Consider the following 14,299-nt stretch of genomic DNA (forward strand, 5'->3'; position numbering starts at 1 on the left):
TCTCTCTCTTGTTGTGTTGCTGCTGAACCTGGTGAGTGGGTTTTTTATTTTCCCCCTGTTTCTATTTGTTTATTTTTGTTATTCTTGCAGAAAACAGCTAAATCACCTGACGGTGTAAACCACAAACTGTGAATACTAAAATGTCGGCGGTGTTGAAGCGATATTTCATAACACACAGTGCAAAAAAAAAGAAAGGTGGCAGGTTCGGGTTATTTATTGCACGGCTGTTGCACAATATTGCAAAGCATTTTACACACGTCTGTCCACCCTCCGTGTTCTTTGGGGTTTTTTTTGGGAAACACCGAAGCACTGAGAACGCGCCATGAAGCAGAATCACACACTGGAAAATAAAAACACACGACGGTTTAGAAGTTTAGAAGAAACCAGAGTGAAAAACAAGCCTGAGATGGACGTGATAAAACTCTGGTTTTGTCTCGAGGATCCTGAGCAGGATTGTTTCCTTTCAGCTTCAGCAGGTTTTTGGAGATCCTGGATTAGAGTTCGAGCAGGCTATGTTTTCAAAATGTAAATGTCTAAACGACTTTATTCAACGCGCAAAGAAAACAGATTCACGAGCAACTTTGGGGAACTTTTCTGTGACGCTAAGTATTTGGGACACTTGTTCATTTGACAATGTGATAATAAAATACAACAAAAGACATAAAGTTAAGCTACCGCTCACATAGAGTGGTCCTGTTGCACATATATGTTAGTTATGGAGGTCTACTTACATACATTAACTTGTTTTTATGCTCAAAAACCTCCTAGTTGCTGTAAACGAGCCGATAGAAATCTCTCCTTACTGAAGCTCTCCTCAGCCGCGATATTTCAGACTCAACTCTCACAACCATAAGACAGAGTGTGTTGTGATTGGCCAGCCAGCGTATAGAGCCTTCCCAACTGTCTTGTGATTGGCCAGTACCCGGAAGTGACATAATCAGCACACCCGCTCTCAGAAGCACAGCTCCCCCCTCTGGAACGGTGGATGCACTGCTACTCATTATCAAAACATTGTTTTAACAGTGTTTAAAAATAGCTTCTTCACGACTCCCCGCCGCAGTCCCTTTGACGACCTTTGACCCCGAGTCAGACCCAGAGTCAGAAGACACTGTCGCTCGTGAAACACCTCCACAACGGACGTTATTCTTCTTCTTCTGCGGTTCAATGTACGCAACCGGATGTGCCCGGACTAGTGCCCGGAGCAGGACGATCTGCTGTTCAGGAGAACCGCTGTTTACGTAACCGGACCGGGTTTTTTCAGAGATCTCGCTGAGAAACGAGATTACAATAAAACACAGCATTCTCAGCAGATACACACTAAAAACAGCGTTAAATTGGAACTTCCGGTCTAGGTCCGCTTCAAACGCAGCACCAATGTTGGTACTTTTTTCTGTCATAACGTTCCTGCAACTCTATTGCTGGATTTAGCGAGCTAGCGCAAGCTCTGGCGCTGTCTTCTGCAGCATGCACGATTAATGCACGAAGACGTGTACACGCATAGGGTTCGATTGATGCATCACGATTGACCCATTATGGGTTGTGTTTTTTTACAAACTTGTTTTTGTGACAATGCATGAATCAATTGCATTAAATTAAAAACAATTCTACCCTAACTTTAATAATTAAAGTCACTATCTAGTGTTGACTCTTACGTCCCAAACGTCTTTTATTTTAAAGTTTAAAGTTTTCCTACCATCGTGGACCACATGAGGTCCGCGGACCCCAGCTTGGTTGCACTGTCGGGCAGGAGGAGGAGGAGGAGGAGGAGGAGGCGGCAGCAGTTTGACTTGATGCTGATGCTGCTGTTGTAGATCGTGGCTCCACATCCCGCCCTGCGAGAGAGTGGGGAGGAAAAAAACAAGGAGTGGTTAAATGATGTGATTCCCCCACGAGCTGGAGGAGAAGCGCACGAGGGAGAAAGGAAAAGAGGAGGAGGAGGGATGGAGGAGGAGGTGGAGGAGGAGGAGGAGGAGGTGGGGGGCGTTTCCCTGCACGGTACAGTGTATTTTCACACTTCAGCGTGGATACAATGTAATGACACATGGAGCCGCTTCTTCATCGTGGACGGATGTAACGGTAAGTTCGTTCATTCTTATTATTATTATATTCTCGTTGTTTTTGTGTCGCTTTGGCCACAGTTGACGGTTTTGCGGCGTCGAGTCCCGTCACTTTCACTGCACGGACACATGCACACACACACATATATGTGTTTTAATAATGAAATAGTGAAATAAAGAAAAATTAGACTTGATTTACTGCATGGACTCGGATTGTGTCAGCGCGCGTCGCGCAGGGGAATAACCCGCTCAGATGTGATGATAACCACAGGTTGGTCCCATCATCATCATCATCATCATCATCAAGTCGCTGATAAATAAAAACACTTGAGCAGTGCACCTGCACCTGCACGCAGCGTCACATCCATCATGTGCTTGCAACTGTAGACAAAAGATGGTGTAAATCCATCTCCACTGTGTCCTCAGTGTGTGAAGGGTTAAAGAACCCTGAACTGGGTTCTCCTCGTCAGTGCAAGCGCATGCATTTACAAACAAAGACTTAGGCTTAATATTACAAGCCTGTCACGTAGAGCACAGGTGCTTTACAGTGTGTGGTTATATGTGGGCCTGCAGCAGTGCACTGTGGCCCCTGCAGGATTAACATTCTGTTAAGTTTGTCACTGAAAGTTTGGCCAAAGGCATCAGATGGTCGGTGTGTGTGTGTGTGTGTTTTTCCCTCGTCTGTGTTGCAGCAGCAGCAGCAGCAGTAAGTGGAGCTCTTATTTCATTACATCCGGAGCCCAAAAAGGCACTGGAAAGATTTGCTGTCGCAGGCCAACGAGCGTCTAAACATCCTCCACAACGGCACCTTCAGTTGCAGGCGATTAGGCCCGTAAATGTGCAAGAAGCAGCCCGGCACAGGTCTTTGTGACGCCGCGTGTCCTCACCGACAAATGCTCGGCACATTCAAGTCGACCACAAACGTGAAAACACACAGTGAGGTCGTCCCAGCTGCACCCAGTTCACTTTCAAACAAAGCCAATTCGGGGGAAATGCATCTTAAACCACAAATTAAAAGTTCTTTACACATCACACAAAGGCTCAAAAAATTACTTCACATGAACACAAACAACAAAAGCTGCTGCTGGGCCTGACGCTGGGATCTGCAGCCACAGGCACACCCATACGTGAGCGTACGGCTATCGTAGCCTATAGCTCAGACAACTAAAAGCACACTGAGGGGCTCGTCTTCAAACTAGACGGAGACGTTCCAGTGACACCTAACAGACAGACTTGGTCCTGTGCAGTGAAGAGGGCAAGCATCAGCAGCAGCAGCAGCAGCAGCAGCAGCAGCAGCAGCAGCAGCAGCAGCAGCAGCAAGCAGCAGGGTGTATTTTTACACCAAGATCCCTGACACCTACGTGCATCTCTTCACAGCTCTTGGGGCGAGAACAGAAGACCACGTCCACTTGAGTTGTCATCAGCAGCAGCAGCAGCAGCAGCATCAGACATGGACAGTTGGGGAGGAGGACGAGGAGGAGGAGGCAGGAGGTGAGGAGAGACGACGAGGTAACGAGACGAGTGTCAGGATGTGTCCTGTGACGTTGACGGCCTCAGCTACAGGATAAAACAGGAAGTAGACTGGGCGACGGCGTGAGTGAGGTGAGGAGGCGACTTTTTCCTGGAGTGTGTCCAGCTTTGATGGGCAAGGGACTGATCCAGAGACTGGTGCACGCTTTTATGGGCTGGTTCTGATCGGTGGACGACGGTGCAGCAAAGAGGTGGATGAAGAGGCCGCGAACACACGTGGCGTCTGTGGGGAATTACAGAGGGAAAAGGTGAGGGTGGAAAGTGAGGAGAAAGACGCTCAAGTCATGATTGTAAACCAGCCTCGGCTGAGTTTCCCTGGGAGGAAAACACACACACACACACACACACACACACACACACACACAAACACACACACACACACACACACACACACACACACACACACACACTCCCTCCACGATGAATATCCTCCCTCCTCTCACTCTCTCCTCCTCAGCTGCTGATTGACGTCTACTGTGTCTGTAATTGGCGAGCGTGGATAGGGAAGAGTCTCGGGCTTATTCTCCACGGGACAGACCGGGGAAGAGATAAAGAGGGAAGAGTGGAAAGACGAGGACAGGAAGGAGGAGATGGAGGAGGAGATAGATGGAGGAGGAGGAGGAGGAGGTGTGGGCCGAACATCTGTTTGGTAATCAGTCTCTTCTTTCCCTCAGCGCGGTGTAACACATACTGACACCTATTTGATAATGGGTGAGCCCGGCCCTCTGCCTCTGCCTCAGTGCTCGGCTAAATGGTTGCTTGATACTGGAGGAGGGGGGGGGGGAGCTGTTGTTGGCAGTGTGTTGTTGTTGCACTTCAGGTACAACGCATTTGACTTAAGGCGACTGCGTAACCACGGAGACCCCGCCAGCCTTCATACTTCTGCGTCGTGGTGACGGACACGCGCTGCTATTTCCCGCCCGATCAGCAGGGGTCGCTACGCAAGTTTGTTGCGCTTTTGGCTGCAGTGAGCGATGGCGTCCGAGAGCGACGACTGTTGTTGTTGTTGAAACGGTGGCCGTTTCTTCACTTTTCAGTGTCGCTGAACGCAGTTTTAAGATAATTTGAGGCGAGAAATTAGCCATTTAGAGTCTAAACGTGTGGTGTTTGTGTTAAAGGTGAAGTAAGTAGTTTATAGTGCCATCTAGAGGAGAGGCTGACATTTACAACAAAGAACTGCTCCTCTGCTCACCCCCTTCCTTCCCTGAGCGCCTCCCGTAGAAACATGGCGTCTCGCTGCTAACAGTGGCAACGCAACCGCGGCCCGCGACCGTGTTATTTTACATGACTTTTTGAAACGCTACGAAAATGAAACAAAAACTATTATACAGCGACTAGACAATGCAGGAGCACATAATATGTATAAGAAAGTGGATTTTGGGTTATATAAACCCATAAATACTACACAGTGTCCCTTTAAGATACGACGTATTTATAGTTTGGCAGCAATGTCATCGGCGGTGATCAGCTCCGTCTCTGTGGACGGCGCAGAGCAGCGTTATCTCGGCCTGTTCCTGAGGACCAATCGCAGCTCTTGACGGCGTGACGGACACTTAAAAAACGTAAAACGTAACCTACGCAGAGCACTTTACGCAGGAGTGTAAATTGGGCTTTACAGTCGTGTGCATTAGAGCTGCAACTAACGATTGTTTTTGCAATCGATTAATCTGTCGATTATTTTCTCGATTAATAGTTTTGTTCATAAAATGTCATAAAATGTTAAAATACGTTGATCAGTGTTTGTCAAAGCTGGAAATGACGACGTTCTTGAACTTCTTTGTTTTTGTCCACAAACCAAAATGATTTCTTTGTTTATGTGGAGCAAAGAAACACAGAAAATATTCACATTTAAAAAGCTGAAACAATCAGAAATCTGGTTTTAATCATGAAAAAAAAGCTTCAAACCGATTCATCGATTAACAAAATAGTTGGCGATTAATTTAGTAATCGATTAATCGTTTCAACTCTAGTGTGCATGAAATGTTGTTGTTCCAGGATAAATATGATCTCTTTTGTCCGTCTTACCCCAGGTGTCGTCGTCAAAGATTTGCTTCCACACCTCCGTCCGTGCAGGAGCTGGAGGAACCTACACAAAGAGAGGGGGAGAAGAAGAAGAAGAAGGAGAAGGAGGTGGAGCCTCCTCTTTGCTCCGGTCTCGACCACGGGTATTCTTGGGTCGATAATACAGATGTGGATGTTATTGCTTGAGAATACGCGTAGTCGAGTGGAAGCGTTCCCTCGTCTTAACGGCGGACCAGAGGCAGAGCGGCAACACCTCAGGCGTGGAGTGGGTTTTAATCAAAGCTGCACCGGTTATTAAAGGAAAGGGGTAAAAAAAGGGTTATTTCGTCCAATCAGAACGTTTTCAATCAGGGCCACGGCTCAGATTATCACCCCGAGGTTTATCAGCCGTGTCTTTGACGTTTGACGTTAGCGCTGAAGATCTGCACCGTTCCCCTTAAGCTCAAACCCCCCGCGGGGAATTAGTTAAGGGAGCTTAACATTTAAGTCTGCTCACTCAAAACCTTCTTGATTACACAGCCTTGTCCTATCAGTGGTTCACACAGGTGAGCCTATAATCTAGCCCATAATAATCCTATCGGCTGATGAGTGTCTTTCACAGTCCTTCACACTGTGGACAGAAATTTGAAGTTTGCAGAATTGAAAGTGAGTAATTTTTAGGTGTGCACTGGGGTGATATAAACGTGCAACAGCATCATCCCACTGTACTACAAAACTACTCCTATTTCTGTCTTCACCAGCTCGGGCTAAAAATGCAATATATAGTAGCAGCAACAGGACACACACACACACACTTAGCATGAAGCTAAATATAACAGATCATCATATAAAGCCACACGTTTAAAGGTGCATTATGTAAATAAATCTAAATCAACTGGCCATAAAATCCTCCTAATGTGTCACAGAGACTCAGGAATAATGTTCATATAACAAACTGAACTCACCAACAACAACAGTACAGACGCAGTACTTGATGCTAAAGTGAGATCATAGCATGAAAGCAGAGCATTTAAAGGCGCCATATGTAAGAATGTGGCCAAAAACAGTTACTACATTCAAATTCAAAACACAGAGGTCTTTTAGGGTTGGTTTTCTGACGTAACTGGCAACCTGTGGTTGCTCGGCAGCTGAGACTCGACTGACTGCAATGACTGGTAGACGGCGGTAGGTGGCGCCACATGACGCCAAAACATGATTTCAAAACATAATTGCTGTCTGCAAAATACTTTTTTTTAATGCAAATATTTTGTCTGTACTGTTGTTGTTGGTGAGTTCAGTTTGTTATATGAACATTATTCCTGAGTCTCTGTGACATATTAGGAGGATTTTATGGCTTTAGATTGATTACATAATGAACCTTTAAAGGTGGAATATGGAAGGAATAATGTATATATAACATATAACAAACTGAACTCACCAACAACAACAGTACAGACAAAATATGTGCATTTTTGCAGACTGCAAATCATGTTTATGTTTCGAAATCATGTTTTGGCGTCATGTGGCGACACCTACCGCCGTCTACCAATCATTGCAGTCAGCAGAGTCTCAGCTGCAGAGCGACCACGGGTTGCCAGTTATGTCAGAAAACCAAACCTAAAAAGACCTCGGTATTTTGAATATCAATGCAGTAATGTCGTTTTTGGCCACATTCTTACATATGGCGTCTTTAAGCTGGGTTCACTGGGTCCACGACGCGTTAGTGGGGAAATAAGCGACTGATTGATCGTACGGGCGACTATTTTTAGTCACAATGATGGATGTTCATGTCTTTTGTTGATCAAGTTGAAGTGTAGGTTTGAAGAATTCTTGAACTGCTGCTGCTGATGAATCAGGCAGCTGAGGTGTTACTATAAAACATTTTTTTTTTTTTTTACATTAGCATTATTGCTAAGTGTTATAAATTACAATTCATTGCACATTCAGCATTTTTATCAGCATCTGTTTGCAAATGTGCCCGTGATAAACGACACCGTTATCATTTATCATACGACGATTCCTTACAAACCGCATAAGCAAATCCGTAATTTATTAGCGCGCGGCGCGATCGTAATTTATTTGAATTTCACTCCGAGGCTGCGTGAACTTGTTGATTGGGCAATTTGTTTTTGTTTGTGTGTATTTGTGAATGCATGCGTGTATGTGTGTGTGTGTGTGTGTGTGCGCGTGTGTGCTTCTAAGCAACAAAATAACTATTGTGAGCACAGCTCCAGGTGCCTAGCAACCCCGAAATCGCTCTGTTTCCCTGGCAACAGTTGCCTCGCACTCACCGTGTGGGTGATTGGCAGCCTTGACAACGGAGACGGAGTGACACTTGACCTCGCGTGCTTGAATGGGAGAGGAGAGAAAAGAACGAGGGAGGGATGGAAGAGAGAGAGGGGGGAGGAGGAGGAGGTGGGAGGGAGGGAGGGAGACGGAGGACGAGAGACTAAGTGATAATCATTCTCCATTGTAATCATCCCTGCAGCGTGTTTCATAAGACTTTGTCAATACCTCTCCAGCTGGGGTCCATCATCAAACACAATGCACAGTGCGGTGCACGCATGCACACACACGCATGCACACACACACACACACACACACACACACACATACACACACTTCCTGGGTGGAGAGCCCAGGCAGCACTCTACTCTACATCTACATCTATTATCACTCCGCGCTGCCTGCTGCAGAGACGCCGTGCGATTCACCGCGTCTTCTTTCATCTGCGATCGACTCCATCCTGAACTCGCGCATTCGTACCGGACTCCTGGAGACACAATATATACGTGTCGAGGGTCACACAGACGCCACAGGAGACGGGTGATCTGACTGTGTATATCGTGCTATAATGAATTTAAGGGGTTCTTCTTTGACGCGATGTTATCGTTTATCGGTTAAGACGGAGACAAATAAAAGCTCGAAGTCTGAAATATGACTCTTTTCTTTCTTTCTGTATCAAACAAAAAACACAGACGTATTAAAGCATCTATAATTCAAGGTCTTAATTCCTGCCGCAACATCTTTACTCTGAGCTTGCCCTTCCGTTTGCCGCCAGCTGGTGGTGCTGTAGTGCCATATAAGTGCTATACAGGATGTTCAAGTCACATAAAAATACTGTACACCAGGGGTTCTCAAACTTCTGATACCCGAGGGCCAATTTAGGAACCCAACATTGGACTGAGGGCCGCCAAAGGAAAAAAAAACAGAAAGAAATCCCATTTGTAATCATTTTAATGACCAGATTGCAGTTCTACAGTTTAGCGTTAACTAATATAAGCGTTAATATAATAACTCTTTATAATTTACTGGGTAATTACCCAGTATTTTGGCCATTGTTCTTACCTTCTAATTACAGGTTAATACCAAGTAACACATTTCTGTTACCATATATTTACTGGGTAAATAGCTAGTAATTGGGGGCTGTAGCTACCTGCTTATTACCAGCTTATAACCCAATAATACACTAAAATTCACCATATAGAAACCAGGTAAATACCCAGTATTTTTGTTTACACTTATTGGTCTGTATCCAGTAATGTCCAATAAACATTTAACAAGCTTAGTCGCTCCTGAATTAAAACTATCAACTGTAATTCATTGCGGGGCCGCCAGAAATGTTTCTGCGGGCCGCCATTGGCCCCCAGGCCGCACTTTGAGGACCAATGCTGTACACAAACCAATTAAATCAATCCGAATAAAGACGTTATCACAGCTTATTCTGCTGGATTTAACCAGATTTCTTTGCGTAACAAACTTTTACACAGTTGCATCAAATCGTATTGCTTTTTTTTTTTTTTATTGCCAATATCACAATTTTCAAATTAATATATATATAAAAAACAAAAAAACAAAGAAAAAGAAAAGCCAGCATCCTCCCTTTTGGCCATCGCATGGGAAATTAAACAAAAATAACTGAGTGATTTAGGGGATAAGACCTGTATTTTTTGTTTGTTTTTATGTTGAACAATGATCTACAAGATAAAACACAAATCACCTGAAAACCTCGAGTGGAATGACGCGGCCGTCATCGACAGTTATGAGCGAATACAAACCCGTAACATCGGCGCTACCTGAGGATCGATCAACGCGGATACGTACGCGTCTTCAAAAACACTAAAAGTAAAAATAGCGAAGATCCACTCGTGTGTTCTGCTGTAAGTCTTCGACGTGACGTCATACCACAGTCGATGCCGACCTGAACCAGATTAATACTTATTTCACACCTAGTTTAACCATAATAAAGATTGGCAGTGCCGTGCTGTCTGCAACAGTGTATAACGGAGAAAGACTAACCCATAATTAGTGTTTTCATTTCACACTAAAAAGCTAACCTGCGTAAAACTTAATTTGTACGGCAAAAAACTAGCTACCGGCTGAGGGGGAAAAACATAATTAAACAGCAGGATTTACTAAATATTTAAAAGCTCGTCTACACTTCATCTATATAAACGGGGCTTGTGAGACCCGTTTCCTAAATATTCCAAAAATAAAAGTCATTGAATTGAGAAAAGCCTGCTCAGTGTGAGAGGATAAATCAGCAAACACTGAATAACAAATAACGCAATAAATCTCAATCAGAGTGAATAGAAAGAACGCGCGTGGGCAGAAATGTCGCTCCAACTAAACGGGATTAATTTAAAGCCTTCTGCTTCAGACCTCGTACAGGAAATGAGACGGCGGCGGTAAATTCTCAAACCATCGTAAACATCTCAGAAATATTAACCGAGTAGTTTAAATATCCTAAAAGGGCCGAGACCGACCGACCGGCGCGTTCCTCCGCATGTTCCGAGGAAGCGTCCGGCTCCACGAGGGCTACTGATTGGCTGCTTCACAGGCGTCTATCCAGTCACTGTATACGTCCACGGGCTCTGACAGGTCTGAAAAGCAGTGGATTAAGGATTAACACGATTATGTTGCTTCACAACTAGATTAACTGCAGGGATACGGGAGGAGAATATTAACTTTATACACATAAGTGTTCCCCCCCATGAAAGCTACTTGAGTGAGTTTCTTAAATGTTTTAAGCACCTCATGGATTCACAGAATGATCGGTGAGGTGGAATTTGACCACGATGGGTCGTAAAAAGAGAGCGGAAGAGTCTCGTGTGGGTCGTAGATTTTCACTGGTTACAGCAGAATTATGAAAGAGGATATAATCTCTGTTAGGTAGAGAAGGGAGTTTGTATACATCATAATATCAACCGCAACGATAAAACAGGTCGGTGGTTTTAATGCAGTTGCAGAGCACAGTACTTCAGTGACCTATTCTATAATGGAGTCTGTCATTATCCATCTGCAATGTTTGTTTGGAACTCATTTTGAACTTCAAAGGTGCATTATGTAATAAATTTAAAGAAACTGGCCATAAAATCCTCCTAATATGTCACAGAGACTCAGGAATAATGTTCATATAACAAACTGAACTCACCAACAACAACAGTACAGACAAAATATTTGCATTAAAACAAATATTTTGCAGACTGCAAATCATGTTTATGTTTTGAAATCATGTTTTGGCGTCATCTGGCGCCACCTACCGCCATCTACCAATCATTGCAGCCAGTAGAGTCTCAGCTGCCGAGCAACCACGGGTTGCCAGTTACGTCAGAAAACCAAACCTAAAAGACCTCGGTATTTTGAATTTGAATGTAGTAACTGTTTTTGGCCACGTTATTAAAAAACACCTTTTAAATGAGCACTGATTGATGAACTGCCAAATTTAAGATAACAGAAAACCATATTTGAGAGCTTTAAATCGTATTTCACACCGTTTCAAATGTTAAAAAAACAGTGTCACTGTAGAAAAACGTTTAATTTTCATCTCCATTATGACATTTCATCAGTGTCTCTTATAAATGCGTAATCATAGATAAAGTAATGACCTGTGAATGCTGGTTTTATGAAACAGTTCTCAATTATCTCAAACTTATTATTTACATATTTTGCATCATCAATGTTTGTTATTGTGAATAATATGTCTTTGCATATCAAAACAAACTCCTTTTACTTTGAAATGGTGTAAAAAATAATGTCACAAATGTTGTTGTTATTATATCACAATGGAATAATGTGATAATCATTTAAAGCTAACATCGCGACTCAACAGTTGGGCTTTTCTTTACTCGACTGCCCCCTACTGACCAGACTTGGACCTCATATTATGTGGCCCCCAGGTCATTTGAGTTTGAGAGCCCTGATCCAGAGAGTGTAGATCAGGGCTCTCAAACTCAAATGACCTGGGGGCCAATGCCCTATTGTGGTCAAGAGGGTTAGGGTTAGGCCTAGAGAATAAAAAGTTCAACTGTTCACAATATTGCTTCACGATATCACACGTATACTTAATAATACTCTTTATGATGCAAAATGAATGTATTAAGATCAAAAACAGACAATTATTTTAAATTACATTAAAAATAATGTGGACAACTGGAATTAAAATTCGTACTAGGAGCCGTTTCAGCTGCTGCCATTCGTGGCTCGGGCCCTAACAAGTGTATTTAAATATGTAATTGAATGTTGTATATGATGCATTTAATAATGGGATGATTATGACCAAATGTCTTATTATTATTACTGTTATAATAAACATTGCTAGCAAACATGTATAATATTCTATCACCTCGCTGGCAGCTGTGCCTCAGCTACACACTGTGTTTAAAGTTTTCATTATAACATGATAGGGGCCGCATGTAATCGATTGGGGGGCCTCCAGTTTGAGACCCCTGGTGTAGATCATAGGTGACTGGCTTTGGATCAAAGTCGCATTTGATAAAAGCGTCCGGATGTCCGAGTGCAGTTGACTATATCGACATTCAACACCAAAATGAGGTGGTTTTGTGAAGTGTTTCCAAGTTTTAAGAAAAGTTTTGTCTGCGTTTCGTGCTTTTCTTTGATTAAATTAGGTTTTCAAACGTTGTGCAACTGTGTGACAGTGATATTGAGTAAAGGATACAGGTGATGGGGGTCTGGAACTCCTCCAAACAAACGGTGCATGATATAATCCCGGTATTTCTGCTTCTCTCCCTGTTGACAAACAAACAAACAAACATAAGAAAAGTTGTGGACAACGCTTGTTGTCACGCTTAAACTTTAAACCATTTCAACGTACATTTTGACATCACATGACTTCTCGTGGTTGCAGAAGGGACAGGTGAACTGAGAGTCCAGATCCCCGGTCATCTTCTTCTTAGGAGGAGGCTTTCTTTTGGACTTGCGGCGACCCATAGTTTCACAAACTGAATTATAAAAACACAAAAGACACAAAAGACACAGACTTAAACAAGGGCTACGAGTCAGTGTCGCCACAGAGAAGATAATGACGTGGAAACCGTGGACGAGAAAAACAAAAACATTCCAGTGTGTGCCTCACTACTATCTTGGTGAGTTAGCATGACAACATTAGCATGACAACATTAGCATGGCTGTTGCTGCAGCACAACAACGCTTCGCCGTGACAAACACACAACTTCAGCGGACTTCAAACTGCGAAAACGCCTTCGATTGTGTCTTTGACGGACATCGCTACGGAACCTTTGGTAACTCTCGTGTAGTAAAAGTTGACCGTTGTTTACCTTTTTGCTTGTGGGGAAACACACGTTGCCGTAATGAGCAGCATTAAGTGGTGACGGTTGCTTTAAGACCCGGCACCGGCAACTGTTCGCGCTCGGTGAGTGGAGGAGAGCGAGGCGAGTCGCGGGCAGCGATTGGCTGCCGGACATGTCAGTCAAAGGGTTTTAGTAGTGACGTCATCGCGTCGGCGCCCAGCTTCCGCGTGGTGGCGACAGCGTTCAACCAGGGACGGGAGTAACACTACTGCGCATGGGCGACGGTGCCCACAACCCGGAAATAAACCAGGAAGTCGGGTGAGCGGCTCCATGAAAAACGATAAATAAGTCACTTTCTTTTACTCTCTGTCAACTGAAAATATTAAAATGTTAACATTAACCTTGGTCTCATTAGTTTAGCCTGACACTGTCAGTTTTCTGTTGTAAATGTTTATGTACTTTGCACGTCCAGTGGCGACTAGCATGAGACTAGCATACTATCGTAAAAAAAAACTAGCAATTAATGGTTCATCCCACCCCCGAGGAATTAGTCGGTAATCTATTTTCTCATTTCTCAGCTTTATTAAAAAGAAAATTGAACATTGTACATGAGAAAGACAAGTACTCCACAATAATTAATAATAAAAACGTAAATAAAACATAAAAACGAGTAAGGATAAATTCTAAAATAAATAAGTATGTGGTCTTCTTTGAAAATATTTTTATAAAGGTGAACAGTTTTTGGACTGTTATTTGTTATCTGGACAGATTTGAAAGTGTTAATATTGGGGCAGGTTCCAGAAAAATTTGCCAGCAAGTTAAAAACAAAATAAATCTCATACTTATATATATATATATAATATAATATAATATCTCTACCTGTGATTCTAATATGTGTTTACAGTTTTTTGTTTTTTTTAAACTTAATAGACATTCGTTTATATTTAAAAGTTATGAGCAACAGTTTTAAATGTCCAAATTGAATATACTACGCACAAGTTTTTTGGTCTAAGTATATAATCTTGTTTCTACCTCATACATTTCACGTTTTGAAGCGTAAGATTACTACACAAAGAGACAGCAAACAAAGGTTTTCAAATCTTCAAACATTACAATTCATCATAAGTACTCATTTTGTGGTGATGGGAACAAGAGAAAAGT

At 43.1% G+C, this 14,299-nt stretch overlaps 1 protein-coding gene across 1 annotated transcript; it reads right to left on the reverse strand.

Annotated features, from left to right (window-relative positions):
- Nucleotides 1-9,380: 9,380 nt before the first annotated feature.
- On the reverse strand, nt 9,381-13,229 carry LOC310943855 (transcription elongation factor 1 homolog). The gene is made up of 4 exons (XM_083909529.1): nt 13,166-13,229; nt 12,703-12,829; nt 12,547-12,617; nt 9,381-10,471 (listed from the first exon to the last, which is right to left on the reverse strand). The coding sequence occupies exons 2-4, from the start codon at nt 12,816-12,818 to the stop codon at nt 10,407-10,409; spliced, it is 252 nt and encodes an 83-aa protein (XP_083765655.1). The 5' UTR covers nt 12,819-12,829; nt 13,166-13,229; the 3' UTR covers nt 9,381-10,406.
- Between the last annotated feature and the right edge of the window lie 1,070 nt (nt 13,230-14,299).

This window comes from Microchirus variegatus (assembly GCF_963457635.1).
Source record: "Microchirus variegatus genome assembly, chromosome: 23".
In the NCBI taxonomy this organism is placed as follows: Eukaryota; Metazoa; Chordata; class Actinopteri; order Pleuronectiformes; family Soleidae; genus Microchirus; species Microchirus variegatus.